The sequence below is a fragment of the Rhinichthys klamathensis genome, unplaced genomic scaffold, assembly GCF_029890125.1.
Source record: "Rhinichthys klamathensis goyatoka isolate OS25496 unplaced genomic scaffold, OSU_Roscu_1.1 h1tg000311l_1, whole genome shotgun sequence".
NCBI lineage: Eukaryota > Metazoa > Chordata > Actinopteri > Cypriniformes > Leuciscidae > Rhinichthys > Rhinichthys klamathensis.
In genome coordinates, this window is record NW_026606829.1 from 274,537 (window position 1) to 297,171 (window position 22,635).

Sequence of the window (22,635 nt, forward strand, 5' to 3'; positions counted from 1 at the left end):
CTTGAAGAAACTTTGAGTTGTCAATTTCTTTTGTCTACTGTGACCTTTAATGTTAACTAACAAAACAATGGACTTGAATATTTATATGTGTAACATAATAACATTAAATAAAAAATTTAAATAAATAAAAAAGCGGTTGATTTCCGTTTCTTTGAAAGCCTTTCTTGAAAAAAAAAACCTTCAGTGTTAAATAATTACCGGTCGATTTCCAAACTGCCTTTTTTGGCTAAGTTAATTGGAGAAGGTGGTTCTTAATAAACTTTCAGCATTTTTAAATGAAAACAATTTTTTTAATATATTTCAGTCCGGTTTTAGGTCTCAACACAGCACTGAAACGGCTCTTCTCAAAGTGACAAATGATCTGTTGCTGTCTGTAGGTTGTAGTGCTTCTTGATCTTAGCGCAGCTTTTGACACTGTGAATCATGGGGATCTTCTTGACCGTTTGAAGGGGTGGGATTAGGGTGGCTTGCCTTATACTGGTTCTCCTCCTATTTATATGGTAGATGTTTTTGCGGTGGAACTAGGAAGCTCTATTTCATCTTCCCACCCTATTTCCTCAGGGGTTCCTCAAGGTTCATGTCTTGGTCCTGTTCTGTTTTCTCTATCTATGCTCCTTCTGGGATTAATCTGTCAAATATAATGTGGTTTACCATTGTTATGCTGATTATATCCAGCTATATTTGCCCCTGAGATGTAATGACGACTCCAACATCACAACTTTGTTTGAGTGTTTGGATGAAATAAGGGCATGGTTGGGTGCACGTTTTTTTGCAGCTCAATGAGTCTGAGCTCAAAGTCTGAAGTGGTCATTTTTGGTCCCCCAAAGTTAGCCAAACTTGGCCTGTAGCCTACATCTTGGCCACTTAGCCACTAATATCAACACTCAAGTGATGAAACTGAGTAATTTTTGATTCGGATCTGAAATTTGACAAACAAGTCAATGGCGGAGTTAAAAGTAGCTTATATCAATTGCGGAGCATCGCTAAATTGAAGAGAATTCTGTCTTTTAAGGACGTGGAGACTGTCATTCATGCTTTTATTTAATCCAGATTGAATTATTGCAATTCGTTATATTTGGGGTTGTCTAGAAACTTGCTCTCAGGTTTGCAGCTGGTGGTCTATATATATATATATACAATATTGTGGCGAGCAGGACGAGGCCGAGTGACGTGAGAGCGGCGCGAGGCCGGTGGCGTGAGTGGTAATGAGCGACACCTGTGAGACGCACCGGTCTCGCATCTCTCACGGAGGAGCGGAGGCATAAAGGAGGAGCGACGACGGTGAAGATCGAGAGAGGAACAGGCCTTATTTTATGTTGTGTTTTGTTTCTGTGGCCAGCAGTCGTCCGTGAGGGGCTGCTGGTTTTACTTTCATTTTGTATTTGTTTATTTATTAAAATCATTGAACGTTCGCCGGTTCCCGCCTCCTTCTTCCCATAACAACGAACCCCGTTACATTGGTGCCGAAACCCGGGAGGAAGGAGGGACACGCTGTCGGAGAGCCCTCGCTGCTGAGGGGGATCGCGGTGCTGAGGAGGTCGGGTAGCACGAGGGAGCCATGGCCGCCGATTGTTGCCCGAGGCGATGGTGCTGGAGCGATGTAATAGCAGGTGGGACAGGGACCTCGCTGCCGTGCTCCTGGGTCGAGGAGGGGTGCCTGCTGTCCGAGAGGGAGCGGAGGAGTCGCTCCCGTTCGCCGTGGGCCGGAGCCTGTTGCCGTCGGCCTTGATGGGGGCGGAGCAGGGAACGGAGGACTCGCTGCCGGCTGCCGGCTGCCCTCGACCGGAGGAGCCATCGCCGTCCGCCAGGAGGCGGAGGAGTGTCGAACCTTTCCCCAACGGATGTCCAGTACCATCGCATGGCACCGCGAGTGAGTCTCTCAGCTGGCTGAGGACCGAGCGGCAGTGTGTCCGGGAACTGGACCATGATTTTTTTTCTTTCTCCTCTCTCCCCTCTCTCGTATCTGTCGCTCCTCATGCTTCCGTCTCCTGTTCTCTCGCCTCGTCTATCTATACCCCCAGGTGCCGCGGCCACCGTGATCGGTTCCCCCGGACGGGGGGGGGAGTAGAGCGCAGTCTCGTGGGTACCCCCCGGCCTGTGAGGGGCGATGGGGGTATGTGGCGAGCAGGACGAGGCCGAGTGACGTGAGAGCGGCGCGAGGCCGGTGGCGTGAGTGGTAATGAGCGACACCTGTGAGACGCACCGGTCTCGCATCTCTCACGGAGGAGCGGAGGCATAAAGGAGGAGCGACGACGGTGAAGATCGAGAGAGGAACAGGCCTTATTTTATGTTGTGTTTTGTTTCTGTGGCCAGCAGTCGTCCGTGAGGGGCTGCTGGTTTTACTTTCATTTTGTATTTGTTTATTTATTAAAATCATTGAACGTTCGCCGGTTCCCGCCTCCTTCTTCCCATAACAACGAACCCCGTTACAAATATGTATATATATACACAATATATATACTGTATATATATATATATATATATATATATATATATACATAAACTCAAATATCATCCGGTAACGAATATAATACCGATATATCATGCATCCATAATTGGTGTATCGCTAATAATTTATGATAAAACTGTAAAATCAGCATTATTTCCTCATCTGGTTATTCAAATTACCCATTTTAAACTACAAACATGCTGGTATAGTGACAGAACACACCCAGACTGACAAACACACACTCAGACTGACAAACACACACAATCACAGACACACACATCCACACGACAGTGGAACTGTCAGAATCGATCAGAGGGAGACGGTGGAGGCCCAAGGGGAAGATGGCAGATAATGGGTTATAGTGCAACTCTTTTGTGTTCCCTCCGGCTTGGCATCTGAAATACACAGCAAGACAATGGGAGGGCTTGCTGCCATTGGAACATTTGGGGGAAGTATTAATTTAAGGGGAGCCATTAACAGTAAGGGAGACATGAAAGTGCTTCTCTAATCCATACTTGTTCTTATTTGTTTTGTTCCTTCCAACCAGAATCAAATATTTTATTTCATCTCTCTTCAAAGCACCCCAGAGGATGAGAAAACAAAGCTCATGTGGAGGGAGGCAGAGTGAGTGAGCATATGCACAGTGGCTCTCTGAAGACGATAAATACAAAGTCTTACATGTGAGGCTCTTTCCCTGCTCCCTGTAGTGTGACTGGTGCCGTTTTACATAGAACGACTTAACCACCTTTCCTTCATCTCTCAAAGCTCTTAATGCGCAACGGCTGAGCTTATAGCATGTGCTGCACAACAAACTAGCAAAACATGACTAGGAAATGAAATTTTAACCATCATGCAATCTTAGGGGCAGATTTACTAACAGCTTGCTCCAGCATAAACCCTCTTTTGGCGTTAAAAATCTTGTCAGGATTGACACGCGGTGAAAAAATAGCGTTGAAAAGGCTTGGACGGGGTTATTTGCAGCTGACCTTATTGCAATTGCATATGCATTGGAGGAGAGTATTTAAATTAACCATGCAAGGTGATTTACTAAGGTTTGTGCTCGTCAATTTACCGGTATTTGCGCCATTAATTAATGGCCCAAAAAAGCATGTCTTAAACTAATTTGCGCTGCTCTTGGTAGATTGCGTTGCTCATTTTGGAAATGATTCGGCTGTGTCTGTGTTCTTTAATTTGCGCGTCGTCAGTAGATCACGTGCAGAACATTTGGAATTGCGCTCTCATGCTAATTTGCCCTGTTTAGTAAATCTGGCCCTTAGTTTGCTCATAAACCTTAGTCAGAATCGAGGCTATATGTGAAAAGTACATCCTGTTTGATTACATTGACAAAACATTTAAAATAGCCTAGGCATACATCTTTTAATGACACTTTTGCAATACAATGGAAATTAATGGGGATGAATGTTTTTAAGGTCAAGTGACAAAAATGCACTATAAAAGTACAACTGATCTTCTCTTCCTCACTTAATGCTGTCGTATGGCTTTAGAAGGCTTGAAGTTGTCATTTGGACAGCGTTCATCCCCATTCCATTTCAATGTAAGAAAAACAGTAGCATGAACATTATGCTTAACATCTCCTTTTGTGTCCTACATAAAAAAGTCTGAAGGGTTTGGAACGATAAGTGGGCGAGTATATGACAATTTTTCATTTTTAGGTGAATTATCACTTTAACCGACTCATAAATGGTTTGCCATAATAATGGGCTTATTATTCTATTTTTGTCATCAGAACTGTTCTTCAGCAATCTAGACATTTCCTCCAGTCAGCCGGAAGCTTGAAACCTTCACGAGCCCATTAGTGGAACTAGACAGATTCTGAATTACAGGCCCCTCTGGCTATACTACATATACATTGAGTGTTCCTGTGTGTGTGTGTGTGTGTGCGTAGAGGATCATCCAAGGGGCCACGGTCAAGCTGCAGTAACCGGCGGCTCTGCTGTGATGTGTTTGTGCTGCGGGACTCACATGCCTACGATGGGAGGGACACCAGCGTGCCAGGCCGAGGGCAAGTCCTGCATGTGCCCCTCCAGCCACTCACATTCCACACCACCCTGCCCCCAACACCACTCAACCCCTCAGGTAAACCCATTCAAATAGGATCAGAAAGACGAACATATGGTAGCCTAACAACAGCAGTAATTTGGAGAGGATTTTCAGGTTGAAAGAAGGTGGTGGGGGGAGGCGAAGCGAGCCTGACAGACTACAGAGAAAAGTGCATGGTGGAATACGAGAGGCCTGTTTTGTTCATGTCACTTCCAGTGTTATTTGAACAAATACACATCTTAAACAGATGCCTTTTATTTATGCTGAGCTTAAATCAATGAATGTTTACTTTAGGCTTTGTAAACAAATAAAAAAAAAGATTTTTTTTTAAATATATAAAATATATCTAAAATAGGATATTTCTTTTTGGAGTCCCTTTAAAGGAACACTCCGACTTTTTGGGACTTTAGCCTATTTACCTTATCCCCCAGAGTTAGATAAGTTCATACATACCTTTTTCATCTCCGTGCGTGCTATAAGTCTGTTTGACGCACCCACCGCTAGCCTAGCTTAGCACAAAGACTGGATGTAAATGGTTGCAGCTAGCATACTAATCCAAATAAGTGACAAAATAACGCAAACATTTTCCTATTTACATGTTGTGATTTGTATAGTCACAGAGTGTACAAAAAACAAAGTCACATGAGACACAGACATATTTTAACCGTATAAATACTGGGAACTATATTCTCTGAAGGCGAAGCACTGCTACTTGGGCGGAGTGATAACCGCAGCACCTGAGACGTACCGTACCCAAACTCTGAACGAACTCTCTGCTCCTCACCACGGCGCGTCTCAGGTGCTGCGGTTATCACTCCGCCCAAGTAGCAGTGCTTCGCCTTCAGAGAATATAGCCTAGTTCCCAGTATTTATACTGTTAAAATATGTCTGTGTCTCATGTGACTTTGTTTTTTGTACACTCTGTGACTATACAAATCCCAACATGTAAATAGGAAAATGTTTGCGCTATTTTGTCACTTATTTGGATTAGTATGCTAGCTGCAACCATTTACATCCAGTCTTTGTGCTATAGGCTAGCGGTGGGTGCGTCAAACAGACTTATAGCACGCACGGAGATGAAAAAGGTATGTATGGACTTATCTAACTCTGGGGGATAAGGTGAATAGGCTAAAGTCCCAAAAAGTCGGAGTGTTCCTTTAATACTACTACTATACACAACTATTACTACTTCTACTAATAACAATAACAATCAATTAAATATAATATAACTTAAAATAATACAAGTTCATTATTATTATTATGTAGCAACAACTAAAATAACAATACATTATTATTGTCAGCGTTGATAAATAATCATAATAATAAATTAAATATAATATAAATTAAAAATATCAAAATGTCATCATCATCATCATCATCAACAACAACAACAATACAATAATAATAGTCCTACTATTACTAAAAATAAATGAAATATACAATTAAATTAAAATAATAAAAGCACATTATTATTAATGTTTAGCAACAACTAAATACGTAACAATACATTATTATTGTTATACTGTCTGTGTTGATTAATAATACTAATTAAGTATATAAATAAAATAAAATTATAAAGTGAATATACTTTTCATGTTTTTATTTAACAACAAAATAATATATTATTAATATTATTGTTATTAATACATATTAATAAATAACTAAATAATACATAAAAATTATAATAATAAATTAAGTTAATAATAGGCTAACAGTTTATGATTTACATTATGATTAATGAATAATAATCATAAAAATAGTCAAATATAAATCAGTTATTAAAAATAGTGACCGGTCTGGCGTGCAACGATCCAACGAAGCAGAAAACATTCCATGCTGTGCCAAATTGCCAATAGAGTTTGGGAGAGAAAAGGGAAAGTGTACAGGGACCAGGCACAGTCTGCACTGCTGGAACATTTTAGTGCATCATGGGAAAGCAAAGAGCCTAAAAGATGAGTTATCATCGGAGGCTGATTGTGGCTTGTTTGGCTGTGAAACTGCATGGCTAATTTCCTCACAGAGGCCCCAAGCACTCGTTAGACCCAGTGCCAGCGAAGACTTGGACTCTGCTTCTAGATCTGTCCACGCTCTGGAGTGGGTGTGTGTTTGCGTGTGCAGCAACTGTAAATGACGAAGAAGGAGAATGTGTTGAACACTGATAACAGTGGCAGTGCTAGCACAGGGTCACGCCCTAAGGTGGAGAGTCCGGACACTCTTTCACGATCACAACATCGAGGGCCACTCGGTGAGAGAAACCCAGATCCCATTTGTGAGCCTTTGCTAACAGGACATAGTACAAGGACAGTCATAAACTGATAAAACAGTATTTAACTGGGTTAGATCAGATCCCAACCTTGAAAGCAGAATAGAAACGTTGATTTACAGCAGGATAAGGCTAAAACATTAGCATAATATATATCTGTTCTTATGTCCAAACCATTTAGTTTAAGGCTAACTGTTGGAAAAGAGGCCCAAAGGAACTGAATTCTGACTACACAGAAAAATGGATACTAACTGTTTAGTATTCTAGCAGGTTACACAAAACTCAGACTTATGGATGTGGTTAAGGTTGGGGGTGTGACCAAAATCTTATATCATGATATCAAATTAATTTAAATTAATACTTTTATTCAGCAAGGGCGAATTATATTGATCAAACGTTACACTTAAGACATTTATTAAAAGATTATCATATTAGCATGATTTGTAAAGGATCACGTGACACTGAAGACTGGAGTAATGATGATATAAATTCAGCTTTACCATCACAGGAATAAATCAGATTTTAAAATACATTAAAAGAAAACATTTTTTGCAATATTACAGTTTTTACTCAATGCAGGCTTGGTGAGCATAACAGACTTCTTTCAAAAAAAAATAATGTACTGATGATCCAACTTTTGAACAGTAGGCCTAGAGAAAAACTATCTATAAATTATATAACTAGGGATGCAGCTATATTAAAATTTTCCCTGATATGACAAACCGAAAATTATTTCTAATTATGCCTGATAAACAATAAAAGGCAGACATTAAAATTAAACATTATTTTGTCTAAATCAATTAAACTGTTTTAAATGCTAAGTGAATTTAGGCGTTAAAATGGATATTCATTTTGAGTTTTTGATTTTAATAGGTTATTAGTGGTTTTAAAAATTAACCCTCAACAACCAAAACACAAACAAAACCCTCTAAACAGTAAAAATAACATTTAAAAAACACATACACACACCTTGGCAGCCACTAACAACAGAAACGTGTTTTTTTTTTCTTATGCATAAATCTCTACCTGTATATAATGTTACATACCAGTTCTAAATGTAGTCTAAATATTCAGTAATGTGTGGAAGTGAGGTTTGTGGTTAATTTAAGTTTTGGGAATGAAGAAAATACAAATCAGTCCAGATAACAACAATACCCTCAATCACCCTTTGAAGCCACTTAGGAAGGCCAAAACATGCTCTAGACAAATGGATGCTATTATCCAGGGAGTTCTCCTATTGAGGATGGTTCCAGTAATGGCAGATGCCGTGGCCACTTCCTCCCGCTTTCGCCAAGAACCAATCACGCTCAGTCCAGTTAGAAGCAGCTTGAGAAAAGCCGGAGCTCTTAATCAAACTGTATACTGACAGGGCCAAAAACAGGGTGGTGTTTGTTGTGCTGAGGAAATGGCTGAAGAGATAATTACGACAAAAGAGACACTCCCACCCATACATTCCACGACTTCCTACAGTCCCTCATCACTCCCCATCTGCAATCACCCTCCCGGATATTCGTTTTTTTCTCCCCCGGAGCATCTCTGCTATTAGGACTCTAGAACAAGCCTGAGGATCAGGAAAAACACATTGGTGATGCCCTGAGGACAGCCATGCTTGAGCGGCCCACTGCACACAGCGTGGGGGCATCCCTGGCCTCTCGCCACCACACTCAGAAAGAGTGTTAAGGCAAACACTGACTGACTCAAGCCTGAGTCAAGCAACCGTTTGCCTGCGCTCCATGTCATCAGTGCAGCTCAGAGTAGAAAGCTAAAGCTAGCTTACAGGTGTGAGCCTGTAACCAAAACTCACTGGGATGACAGACACTCATGTAAATCAGCCACTGTTGCTTCCAAACTCCCAAGCAGGGCTGCATGAAATATCGAAATAAAATCAATATCCTTAATGCGATCACGAAGTCTGCGATTTAAAAAAACATGTACTGCTGGTTTCGGGTTCCAGAGTGAAGCGCGGCACTGTGTTCATTTACACACATGCAGCAGTATTATTTTAGTATCATTAGCCAAGTTTCAATCCAGATTTTGCCCTGTTTGACAAAGTGAATTATTATTCATTTGCTGTCTCAAACCCGTTTCCATTTGGCCTTATACTGGTAAATTGGTGTGCGCAGTGATGTCATCCTTAAAAGAACACATTGTTGCATAAGTTTTGTTGTATCGCTAAAATTATGCCCTTGAGCCGGTTTGATACATGATTTCGCATTTATCGCAAATGATATCATATCGTTCAAATTCTAAATATTTGTGAAATGTAAAGAGTAATGAGACAATTGAAAATCGCCAGTTTGAGTTTATTTCAGATAAAAAGGAGCAATACAACTGCATTACAACTTCTTTGTCAAGGATAACACAATAAAGTTGCATTAACTTACAAACGGCCGAAATAAAAGCTAGATGGTTTATCGTTTGAAAAGGAAGAAATTAAGATTTTACATTTTACAGTTGTATTATAGAATAACTTTATTTTAATTATTCTTATTAATTCCTTGACTTTTTTACTCTACAGTAATAGTATTTTTGCAATATATTTCTAATTTTGAAATAAAAAAATATATAATTACAATAAAAATCATATTATTTTAAAGTCATATTGAATGGGTCAAAAACAGTGAGAATGTGGCCTATGAAAAATCAAGTGGAAAGAGATTTTTTTTTTAAACTAGTTACTTGTTGGTTCTTGTAATGAGTAAACTCAAGTGTGAACACTGACATTTTTTCCTAAATCGTTCAACCCTAAAAGGATGGTTTGCTTTTTCAAAATCTTTTTTCAAAATTATTTTTATTTTCTATGCAGATGCACTACCTAACACATGATTAAAGGTGCCCTAGAATGTTTTTTTTTATTATTTTATAATGTTTCCTGGGTTACCCTTATAATGTTAGTATGTTTTTTAGATAAAAAATATTCATAATTTAGAAATAAATGGCATTTTTCCTAGCCTGCTTTTAGCCTCTGATTTGAACACTCTGTTTGAAGGGGCGTGTCCCTGTGGGATTCAGTGTAACCGCGGCCACTGCTGTGATTGGCTGACATGCTTGTATATGAAATAGCTACGCATTACATGTGAAACTCTCTCCCGAATACTTTTACTACTGCTATTATACGTTTTTACTATAACAGCTATCGAGATTAACGAATCGTGAGATGTTTTTAAAGTATTTAGATCTATTCCCATCACATAAAATGTTGCCGTGATGAGCATTGAGCAGATGACTGTGTGTTGATCGCGAGAATGAAGATCTTATCATTGCAAAGCAGTTTCTGCACTCTCTCTAATGCTTTCACCAATGCAAACACGATGATGTAAATACAGTAAGAGCTTCGTTGTGCAGTAACGTGAGTCATTGATTTCATAACGAGTTTGGCAAGTGTCCAGATAAACTCGCGCTGTGTGGAAAGATTGTTCTTTGATCGCTTTCTGTATATAATTTGTTCACAATTTAAATACGATTATTTTCATCCTACTAAAAGAAATGATGTGAAGCTGATATTTTAGTCACTGGCTTGACTTACTGATGCATAAACAGTATTGAACGATTTTGAGAGAAAGATTACCTGTCTGAACTTGAACAATTACACATCAGAAAGTGTTGCTTGGTAGCTCGATCCGAGGCCAGCTCTGTATTGGCCCAAGTTGAGGAAACACTCGGTGAAATGTTTGGAAATTTCCAGAGAAAATAAAATTAAAGGAACACTCCGACTTTTTGAAACTTTAGCCTATTCACCTTATCCCCCAGAGTTAGATAAGTCCATACATACCTTTTTCATCTCCGTGCGTGCTGTAACTCTATCTGACGCACCCACCGCTAGCCTAGCTTAGCACAAAGACTGGATGTAAATGGTTGCAGCTAGCATACTAATCCAAATAAATGACAAAATAGCGCAAACATTTTCCTATTTACATGTTGTGATTTGTATAGTCACAGAGTGTACAAAAAACAAAGTCACATGAGACACAGACATATTTTAACCGTATAAATACTGGGAAATATATTCTCTGAAGGCGAAGCACTGCTACTTGGGCGGAGTGATAACCGCAGCACCTGAGACGCGCCGTGGTGAGGAGCAGAGAGCGCGTCTCAGGTGCTGCGGTTATCACTCCGCCCAAGTAGCAGTGCTTCGCCTTCAGAGAATATAGTCGCCTTCAGAGAATATAGTTCCCAGTATTTATACGGTTAAAATATGTCTGTGTCTCATGTGACTTTGTTTTTTTGTACACTCTGTGACTATACAAATCACAACATGTAAATAGAAACATGTTTGAGTTATTTTGTCACCTATTTGGATTAGTATGCTAGCTGCAACCATTTACATCCAGTCTTTGTGCTAAGCTAGGCTAGCGGTGGGTGCGTCAAACAGACTTATAGCACGCACGGAGATGAAAAAGGTATGTATGGACTTTTCTAACTCTGGGGGATAAGGTGAATAGGCTAAAGTCCCAAAAAGTCGGAGTGTTCCTTTAACCCATTGTTTCTTCAGAGGCTCAGATGAAGGAACTAAAAAAATACTTTTGTGTTCATGTGTACATCCACACTGAGCAACTGCCATGCTTCGGCTGCGCAGTTCCGCCTGGCATTGAGGGCTGGCATTATGCAAATATTTGGAGGCCTACATTTTAATGATCCCGACTATTGCGTCACAGTCGGTATTGTGTGGAGAACCGACCGTTTTTCAGGGGTGTTTTTCATAAACGTGAATTAAATGAGAACGCGAAAACAGTCCAGTTTGAGATTCACTCTATGTCATGTCCATGCACTGAACTCTTGTTATTTGACTATACCAAGGTAAATTCAATTTTGAATTATAGGTCACCTTTAATTATTTCCAAATATAGCTCCAAGTAATTTGGTGAAAAATCCTGTATTTTTTTACATCGCAATATGTTTTGCAGAAAAACAAGATATCATAATGTCAGTGTTTTTCAATTGTGTGCAGCCTTACTGCCTAGCATTAAAAAAATTCCTTTCAAACCAAAAAAATACAATCAAAATCACATTCAAGGCGTTTGTCTGAATTTTGAAGGGTACATAAACAGGGCTGGTTTTGCTTAGGGTGTGTTTCACAATTCTGTTTTGAATGGATGGCAAACAAACCAGACAGATGGCCAGAGATATATTCAAATTTCTGTTTTAAAGACATCCTGTCTGTGGATATTGTTTCTATATTCAAATCTGACAGAGGGAGATCCAAACCGCATCTATGACACTCGCCCATAGTATGCTTCAGAAGAAATCCAGGTAGCTTTTAGGCAGAACTGAGATCGGGCAGATAATAAGACAGCTATAAATATAAGCACAGAAAGTGTCAGGGGTGTCAGAGCTCTAAATGGAACGGTTCAGTCTGAGCAGAGGGCTTTTTAATTAACAGTTCTGCTCTCTGAGGAAGAGGTGGTGGTCTTCACAGTATTAAAGCTAAAGCAGTTGGACCTCTGCTCCACGGCAGACACAATACACAGCCACATCCTCTCTCTGAAAGCCTCATGCGTTTCCCCTGTTTTGACTGAGGAACACTGGTGAAATCTCCATCAACACAACACTTACGCTTTAATAAGCATAGAGAAATAAAAAAAGAGCCAAAGAGGACGAATAGAGGACGAAACAGAAATGGCTGAATCTCACAATTAAGAAATGTCATATTCACCACAAGATCGAAAGAAATTACATTTGCAATAATGTATGAAGTATGAAGCCTATATACCATTAAGTCTTACACCAAATTTTAACTGTATTATTTATTTTATGCACTGATAATATAATATAATATATACAAACATTTGTCATTATTTTACTTATTTTATTTTAGCCTATTGTAATGTGAAAAAGAAAAACAATTATTCTCAAAGAAGATATTATATAGCATGATAACTGTCATTGTCCCGGTACAGGGACGCTTGACTTAGTACGATTTTTTATTTGCTTTCCCCCCCTATTGAATACTAGTAATAGTCATCATTTGAATGCTTAAACACTTAAAATTCATCTTGTGTTTTGAAATTTGACACTGTCTGTGATACAATGGAAATGATCATTTAAATCCTTTTGATGGGCTCAATGTTTGTGATATCAACTTCAAATTCGGAACACACCATGGCTAGACATAGACATACGCTTTGATTTTCTAGCAGGTTAAACTGGAAAGTACATTTGCATACAATTGCATGTATGCATACATGAATCATGATGACAGAACTTGTTCTGAGAATGAATAAATGAACGAACGAACAAATGAATTAATATGCAATTTCTTACTTTTTTCTTTTGATTTGATTTTGGGGGCAAATGACCCGCACATTCCATTGTGGCATTCATCCAAACAACAAGGAAAACAAAACAGACTTATTCTCAGCAGTGCAGTCAAGATCAACATGAGTAAAGCCCAGAATAGGCTGACAAAGGCAGGTGAGTGAAGGGTTAACGTACACACTCCTGCACTCTTTCACCCCCAACACTTCAAAGGTAAGCTGTTTCTCTGCTCGGTCTGTGCATCTGCCAAGCCCAGAGCCTCTTAAGAGCTGCTTCTGACTGTTGTGGTTGTAAAAAAAAAAAAAACTTGTCCCGTCTGTGAGCCTTTCAAGTTCAGAGTATAAAAGCACCAGGCCGCCTGCCATTATAATTCGCCAAAAAAACACACAAACAAAGCTGCAGAAAAACCACGGGTTGAAAAGAGAAAGTTAAAATCTACTCAACAATCATGTAATGACTCTTTCAATTACGGGGGTCATATTGATAAACGATCACATCAGACTAATTAAGACATTATTAGATTTTAGATAATAGATGACGAGAGGAAAACTCAAAGAGTTTCGGGTTCAATCGAGCTGTTCATCACACTGGGAAAAAACACACACTGCATGACAAATCATATTTAATATTCTAATGTTGTTTAAGCATGTTTGATCAGCAACTAAACAGCTTGGTTCATTTCAGGGAGACATTCGAGGAGGATATGAGGTTCCTCTCCAAAAAACATCAAACTTTAATCATTCACATTTCATTTAAATTTTACATGTACAATGGAGAAGGGAATAAATTAATCATAACATCAATAGCAGCTACAGCTTGCGCTCATTTTCCTGTAGTTCTCAAACTCAACTTCATATGTACTTCTTGAAAAGAAAACTCTGTGATCTTCAGAGATTTGGACTCTATGCAATCTTAGTTATACATCTTTAAAACTCAAGCCTTTAATATTATTAAGCTGTAATCTTTTACTAATAACCCTTATTCCACACAAACTACCATTCAGTTTTTTTGTGTGTGTATACTGTGTATATATATATATAAGAGCTGTTTAGAGAATTACTGACAAGAAGTGTAATGTTTAATGATGCCAATCAACAAAGCAGGATCCAGAACTTTCACCAAGCCATTTCATGAAAGAAACTTTGCATATTTTTGGTGCATCAATCTGCCAGACGAGATCTTAAGAACATCAGACCTAATTCAAGCTGTCCGTGACCGTGCTAGCATTCCCCGCACAGATCAAACCGTGAGCGCAACAGAGACCGGCTGACACTTTAATGGACAGCGAAGACTCAGATACATTCCTGTGCAGAGCCATGCCTCTTCCCTGAGAGACAGGGGCCTATGGGGGCATAGAGGAGAACCAGTTCAACCCAATTTTTTTTGAAAATCAACTAAACCCAATGGCAAATAAACAATGGCCTATTATACGGGACCCATTACATGCGAATGCATGTGTCTGGCATTTCGTCTTTATCAGCAGCACTGGCTCTAACAGCTCACGGTTGGAGGCCGCACGTGTAAAAATACAAGTAAGTCATGAGGGCTGTGATTAAGATGGAGACAGAGATATAGTTATCTGGTAGGTCTCTGTTTTTGGATCTGGTTTGAGCAGCAGGAGGGCTGTGGGACGCAGGTTGAACAGGCCAAATCTGTTTTTATGATATGTATTGTTTGTTAATATAAATATGAGCAAACTGTTGGCAACAGACTGTGTCATTCCGCTCGCCTCCTAAGTTCTCCTTGTGAATCAGTTTATCTTTCGGGCACCAGCGAGGGCCTTGATTCACAAAATATTAAGACACTGATGACACAATTACCTGCAACACGACTGCAAGATCATACATTAAATATAGCTAATATATCAAAGCCATTGCTGTGTAAATGGCAATGATATTCATTGTAGTTGTTAAAGGTCCCATGACATGGGGTTATTTTATTATTTTATAATGTTAGTATGTTTTATAGATCAAAAATAGTCATAATTTAGAAATAAAAGGCATTTTTCTTAGCCTGATTTTAGCCTCTGATTTGAACGCTCTGTTTGAAGGGGCGTGTCCCTGTGGGATTCAGTGTAACCGCCCACTGCTGTGATTGGCTGACATGCTTGCATATGAAATAGCTACATATTACATGTGAAACTCTCTCGAATACTTTTACTACAGCTATTATACGTTTTTACTATTACAGCTATGCAGATTAACGAATCGTGAGAAGTTTTTAAAGTATTTAGATCTATTCCCATCACATAAAATGTTGCCGTGATGAGCATTGAGCAGCAGATGACAGTCTGTTGATCGCGAGAATGAAGATCTTATCATTGCAAAGCAGTTTCTGCACTCTCTAATGCTTTCACCAATGCAAACACGATGATGTACATACAGTAAGAGCTTCGTTGTGCAGTGTAACGTGCGTCATTGATTTCATAACGAGTTGTCCAGATAAACTCGCGCCGTGTGGAAAGATTGTTCTTTGATCGCTTTCTGTATAATTTGTTCACAATTTAAATAATTTTATTTTCATCCTACTAAAAGAAATGATGTGAAGTTGATATTTTAGTCACTGGCTTGACTTATGCATAAACAGTATTGAACGATTTTGAGAGAAAGAATAACTTACCTGTCTGAACTTGAACAATTAGGCTACACATCAGAAATTGTTGCTTGGTGGCTCGATGGATTTATTTTCAGACGTTCATCGAGGCCAGCTCTGTATTGGCCCAAGTTGAGGAAACAGTCGTCGGTGAAATGTTTGGACCATACAAAACTTTGGGAAGTTGTGTCGGCGCATTTCCAGAGAAAATAAAATTAACCCATTGTTTCTTCAGAGGCTCGGATGAAGGAACTAAAAAATACTTTTGTGTTCATTTGTACATCCGAACACTGATCAACTGCCATGCTTCGCTTGTTTGCAAGCCATGATATCTCTCGAGGAAAAACTCAAATCACGCTTGCGCGTTCGTACTTCCTAGCTCATTTTCTCATGGGCGAGCCAAATTCTCTGGGCGGGCAAAGCAGAGAAAGGGGAGGTTACCTTTCCTCCGTATGACGTCATACGGAGGAGATTCAAGATCAGCCCGTCTGAGCTTTCATTTTCTCAAAGGCAGAGAAAGATAGCCAAAGCTCGGTTTACACCGATTACAATTTCTAGCCACTGGGGGACCATATACAGGCTAGGGGAACTCATATTACTGTTAAAAAACCTCAGAAAGTGAAAATTTCATGTCAGGGGACCTTTAACAAGTACAGTATCAATGTGAAAAATGTACTTGCCCTGCATTTTACTAAGCAAAACAGGTATTCAAGAAATAAATTAAAACAAATAAATAAAGTAAAATATAAAAATTAATCAAATAAAAGGGAAAATAAATAATAATAATAAAATAAATAGAATAGAAATTGCAGATTATAATTAACGAATAATGAAGAATTACAAAATTACTAGGGCTGTGAAAATTAACATTAATTTTGCGCTTTTTTTCTTCATCATAACGCATTAAAAATACTACTTTTTCGTCTTCCTTTGGTTAGCATTATATGATCATGCTCTTATTCATGCAAATGCTTTTAAACCATTCAAGTGCGATAAGACACAAAAGAGAACGTAGTGCTGTACTGGCTGCGTCTGTGAATCTCCTATCTGTGTGACACACACAGACGAATTGTGCGTGCAGAAAGCCGCTTCAGACAGTGCACGCAAGTTTATGCCAACATGCCCGTTTTGGTTGAGTATCCTCGAAAGCACAGTCATATATATATATTTACACTTGTGTTTATCCTCTGATAACTTAACAACATTTTCAGTAAACAAATACACTGAGAAACCCATGATCATTAGCTTTTACAGTGCATTCTGGGAATTTCTAGGGTGCAAAATTAAGTTCACTGGAACAATTTTGACAGTGAGAGCATTATAAATTTAGAACTCCCTGTTAGTGTATTTGCTTCTGAATTAAGGAACAGGTTGAGAATAGCAAACAAATCATGTCATGCACAAAATACATATGCACTATAATGTAAAATTAAAGCCTTCTTGTAGCTCAAACAGTAGAGCGTAAAAATGCCATGGTCATGAATATGATTCCCAGGGAAACTAATAAAACGTTTACCTTGAAAGCAATGCAAGTCACTTTGGATAAAAATGTCTGCAAAATTCTTTCATGTAAAATGTATGTAAATGTAGAGTAATGTAATGTAAAGTTATCAGAGGCAAGAAATGACCAAAGCTGCATCCTAAACCTGACTTACAACATGCCACATTAAAGTACACAAAACATAATACAGGACACACATGGAATTCCCAGAACCCACAAATGAGGCATCACCATCAACTGAAGCCTTCTAAAATTACAGCGGTTTAGCATTTAGCGCTCCTGTTTCCCGTAAATTTGTTTACATACACTATGAGTCAATCTCAAACTACAAGCGTACATGCAGGCCAAGGGGTTTCAAAATAAACTTTTTGACTGAGCATCAAGAGAGAGTTATGCCATTAAATCTTCCACATAAGCACTCCACGCTATTAAAATCATACTAGAGAGACAATTTTGAGGGTATTATTAATATAATAACAGATATGGGTTTTTCCCAGAAAGCATCAGACCCAGCAGTTTGCACTTCATTTCCTGCAGACAAGAATATGATCGAGTAACGCTTAGCACACGCAGGGTCTCTTAAGCATAAACCATCAATTATATTCCATTTCATTTTGCTTTCATTTTCATTCTGAAGACAGGATGTAATATAAACCTGTTTGCAAAATCACTGCACAATATGCTTACTTTAATAAAGCATTACTTCCTGCAATTAAGCAGATGCAAAAAGATAATATAGATTATGTATAGTTATAATATCAGATAATTAAATTCAACTCCATCTGCATCAGAACCAGTTTGTGACACACACACTTTGTGGCCGGGCCAAAACCAATTTATCTAAACTTTTGCAGCTGCACGAATGAAAGGGCACTAACTAGAATGTAAAACACCATCCAAAACAGCCTTCTACTGTATATAGCTAACACAAGGACCAAGCTCACACTTCTCCTTTTTTTAACTCTTCCTTAATCCCAGCACAGGATCTGGGTTCCAATTGACAGGATCCCTACGAAGTCTTTGGCCCTGTTTACACCTGGTATTAAGATACGTTTTGGCCGATCGGATCACAAGTAGATGAAGGAGACACATCCTAGTTTTAAGAAAATACACGGAGAGCAGCAGCTTTCGTTTCTGCACTGATAGCTTCAAGACCAAGACGAACGCTGTGAGTGTGTGTTAGAAAATCAGGAATGGTAAGAGAACATTGTGTTGGTACATTTCCCATTATGTTTATGTTTACGCATTACGAGTTCAAAAATGGTGCAAAAGCACCATAAAGTATCAAAATATATGAGCATATGACTTTATCTTATGCTTTGAGAAGCTAAACAATAGCTTTGTGTGACAAACAATCTAAAATTGAAGTTATTATGCACTGAAATTCATGCTTTTGCATGAAATCATGAAAGCTCCAGTTTCCATTGATTGTAATTAAAAGTAAAAGATAGCATAGCACATTTCTTTAAAAAGTCTTGTTCTGTATTCCAAAGAAGTAATACAGATTTGGAACAACATGAGAGGTATTAAATTATGACAGAATTGTCAATTTGTAACTTTTTGGGTAAATTATCCATTTAATTACCCATGGTTCTGCAGTCTGCACACCCCCTTTAAGAGGGTGCAAACCCTAAATGATTTTCATCGATGGTCGTGCCTCTGGAGGACAGCTATAAATACACCAGCAGGCAACAGTGCAGATTAAAAGCAGACAATGAGCAACAGGAAGCGATTTTGAGGAAAGGTCAGGCTAAGATTGCATGGGCGGAGGTAGGCAGGGTGGCTGTTGATGAGAGCTACCCCTAGTTTTGTAGCCCCTCTGCAGGCACCAGTTACAGGCGATTCCTTTGGATATACACACATAGAGAGCCAAGATATGTGCTAGAAAAAGTCAAAGAATGAAAATGTCCCATTATTTTCATTTTGTCTATTGTGCTGCTTAATATATTGCTTGTCCCAAGAATTAACTCTCAGATTAACCTCTGAACAGAAGTCGTGCCTGAGTCTTCTACAAGGACAGGAGGGTGTGTGCTTAAAAAGGATATTGCGTTTCCTTGTAGTTACAAACTCATTCTGAGAACCAGTACTCTCCTTCCTTAAATAATTACACATATTACTCAACTTTTCATCTTTGGTCTGTATTGCCCTGTGAACTGGTTTGGTTGTGGCAGGAAGAAATTCATAAGTTATTTACTAGGCACTTACATAAAGGGATAGTCAACCAAAAAAAACAAAAACAAAAATCCTTTTATCATTTACTCACCATCAAGTTGTTCCAAACTGTTTTTTGAAGATATTTTGAAGAATATGGTTAACAGTTGCTGGTCCCCATTGACTTCCATAGTATGAAAAAAATAATCTATGGAAGTCAATGGGGACCAGAAACTGTTTGGTAACCAACATTCTTCAAAATATCTTCTTTTGTGTTGTTCAACAGAACAAAGAAACTCATACAGGTTTGGAACAACTTGAGGGTGAGTAAATTATGACAGAATTTCCATTTTTGGGTGAAGCATCTCTTTACTTTACTATATTATATCTATAGGTTCAGTGCCTATAGGTTTATACATGGAGTGAAGCAAACACCTGTGTTGGGAATTTCTCAAGACACACAAACTGACATGAATTAAATCTTGAGCATTTAAGTCAGCTTATCCCTTAAGTAGAGCGATGTTCCCTTAGTGTACATCTTAAATTCTTTGCCAAAAGCTGTCCCTTATTCCCCTTGAACTGTCACACGGGAATCTAAAAAAATGTTACCTCTCCATCCTAACAAACCTGACAGGTAAAACACTTTAAAGGTACACTCTATAAGTTTTGGTTTAGGTTTAGTCAGTTCTTGTTACAATGGGCAAAATGATCATTGTTATGCTATTTGTCCACTCATTCTATTTGATAAATTGTAAACATGCTGATCCATACCATCCCTCTTTAGCTGTTATATTGCACTTTTATGTTTATTTTTTGTAAAGCATTTTATACAGTAAACCAACACACTCTCATGGCAATCCATAACTATTTTACATGTCTGCAAATTGGTGAATAATTCATACAATCTAATTTTTTACATTTTCGTACAATCAGTTAGGGTTAGGGGTAGATCTTCATGCTTACCTTTTTGTCTAAAAATCACACATTTCCTTGCAAATTCATACAAAATCGCAGTTCTGTAAAATAGTTACGTTTTCTCAGGGGATTAAGTTGACTAAACATATTAATATTGTCAGTAGGCCGTTGTCAGTAGGTGACGTAAGTCGTGATTAAGAGCATGTCACATTCAAAATGTGACTTGAGAGAGAGCACTCATGTCCAATTTTTTAACTAGGAAACTAGTATTTACAATTATTCCGAAGGCAAGTGAAGGCAACATTACTGGAAGTAAATTGGTCAATTGCACGCCACAGCTGGTCATGTGACATCAACATGGCGGCACCCATGAGGGGGAGACCAGCTCTGTGTGGAATAACAGCTTTTTTTCTATTAGTCTGATGTATCTCGAGTCTTCATCTTATGAGAGTGTACATAATTTTAATTATACTTCCCAAATAGGCATTCTTTTTTTGTAACTTTTTTATTTGCACATTACTTTTAAAGCGCACTTTCGAAGTCAAAATTAAAGTCGTCCGCAGCAACAAACGATCAACTTTCATTTACAGAAGTTGGTACAATGTGATTTAATCACTTACCAAACAACACCGAAAGCTCCGTATCCGATCGGTCTGTCCGGCTCTATATCCAGCTGTTGCTGTAAGTGATGCGAGTGGTGGTGGTGATGATGATGCGCCTTCACGGCGGCGGCTTGAACTTGCGCCGGGGCTGTAGCGGCCGCCGGCCCCGGAGCTTGACCAGGAGCGGGCGAGGGGAAGTACGGCTGCTGCTGGCTCGGGTTCAGCATCACCGCCGCCGCGGCAGCAGCAGCAGCAGCTGCGGCCGTGGAAGCGTGCTGCTGTACGGGGTGCACGGCGGCGGCCGAGCCGGGGTGCTGGAGGTGATGCTGGCCCGGGTGGTGATGGTGGTGGAGGTGGGCGGGTGGCGGGAGATGGGGCAGCTGGTGGTGATGGTGCGGGTGATGCGCTGCCACTGCCGCGGTTCCGCCGTTGTACGCAGCCATCATTTTCGCGGCATTGGAAGCCGTCGTTCCGCACAGAGCCATTCACTCACTCACTCAACAGCCAGAAAATGAGAGGTGGAAAAACAAAACAAAGAGGCGAACGAGATGGAGAGGGAGGCTGCCAAGATGTCAAACTCTCATTTGGCTGTCATAGAGCCAAACGACGGGTAAAAAAAATCAAAGCATAAATGTCCGGCATAGCCTACATCAAGATGAGTGTGAAAAGGTGTCATACTAACAACTCTCCAGCTTTGATCTGACCTACTTCGGAGGATCTTTTGCGTTATACGTTCCAGACTAGCAAAATGACAATCGCGGACATCCAAGAAAAATCTCGCGAAGGATAAACAAAAGAAAAGTAAAAGAGGAGAGAGGGATTAAATCAAAATAATGCGCTCCCCCCATAATAAATCAATTCCGCACGGCCTTAAATCTCCCTCATGTTGGAGGCATGAGGAGCACCTTGCTTTGCTCTAAACTCGGGCTAGTATGGAAAGGGAAATTAGGCGAATAGTACAAGTTACGTGGGGAATGCAGCATTCATCTTTTAGATTTCCTCATATTTGCCATTTTGGGCTCATCCAGCCCTGTTTCCACCGCCAGGGCTGCATGCAGTTTGCAGAAGTTACGTGGATCAGGCCAACGTTGCTGACTTGGTACTTGCTCGCCAGCTTACTTGTTTACATTTCCATTAAAACGCACAATTCCCCCGCATGAAAAGGCTGCTGCTACACTGTATCGATCCGGAAAGCTTGTTTTGCAGTATGGCGCTCTGTTGCGCTCGAGCTCTAAGCTGTAGATGGATACCTCCAGATCCTCTCCAAATGTCAAAATCCCCTCGAAACACCCATCACGCTGATCAACGGAGCAATCCGCTTTCCTGGAAACATTCTTCCGAAGCTTTCAACTTATTTTCCCCATCGATAACGATGTGCTCGTTCACCGGCGTGCCGCGTGCTTGCTCCCAGTATCGTGGGCATGTATATCCAGTGAAGAAGAAATCAAAATAAGAACATCCAGTGTTTCTTGCAGTCATAAAACAGGCGGCCAGCGTCCTCACCCCCTCGCCGGATGGTGCTGCCAGGACCTGGGAAGGCACACGCGCAACCCTGCCGTCTTGGGTACCCGTCTAGTCCGCGTCCGATGACAGGTCTCTGAACCAATCACGTCCCGCTTCGGAAGTAGCACAGCCAATCAGCGGACGAGAGGAAGAGACGGAGGTCCAGCCATAATAAACAGGCCCTTGTTGCATGTGGAAGCTGGCGCCATTACGGCTACACGATACTGTAAAAGACAGTGACAGTCTATGGAGATCTTGAGCCGGAATGGAGAGCGAGGGGCCCCACTTACCCAGAGCTATTACGCGAACATGCCATCCAATTAGCACCTGCCATTGAAGTGAG

At 39.8% G+C, this 22,635-nt stretch overlaps 1 protein-coding gene across 1 annotated transcript in view; it reads right to left on the reverse strand.

The window, feature by feature from the left end:
* Window positions 1–22,389, reverse strand: part of nlk2 (nemo-like kinase, type 2) — a 78,930-nt gene extending 56,541 nt beyond the window's left edge. The window contains exon 1 of the mRNA XM_056271197.1: window positions 20,808–22,389. Within this exon, the coding sequence (XP_056127172.1) occupies window positions 20,808–21,274 (467 nt within the window). The 5' untranslated portion in view covers window positions 21,275–22,389. The remainder of the gene's footprint in view (window positions 1–20,807) is intronic.
* Window positions 22,390–22,635: the final 246 nt, after the last annotated feature.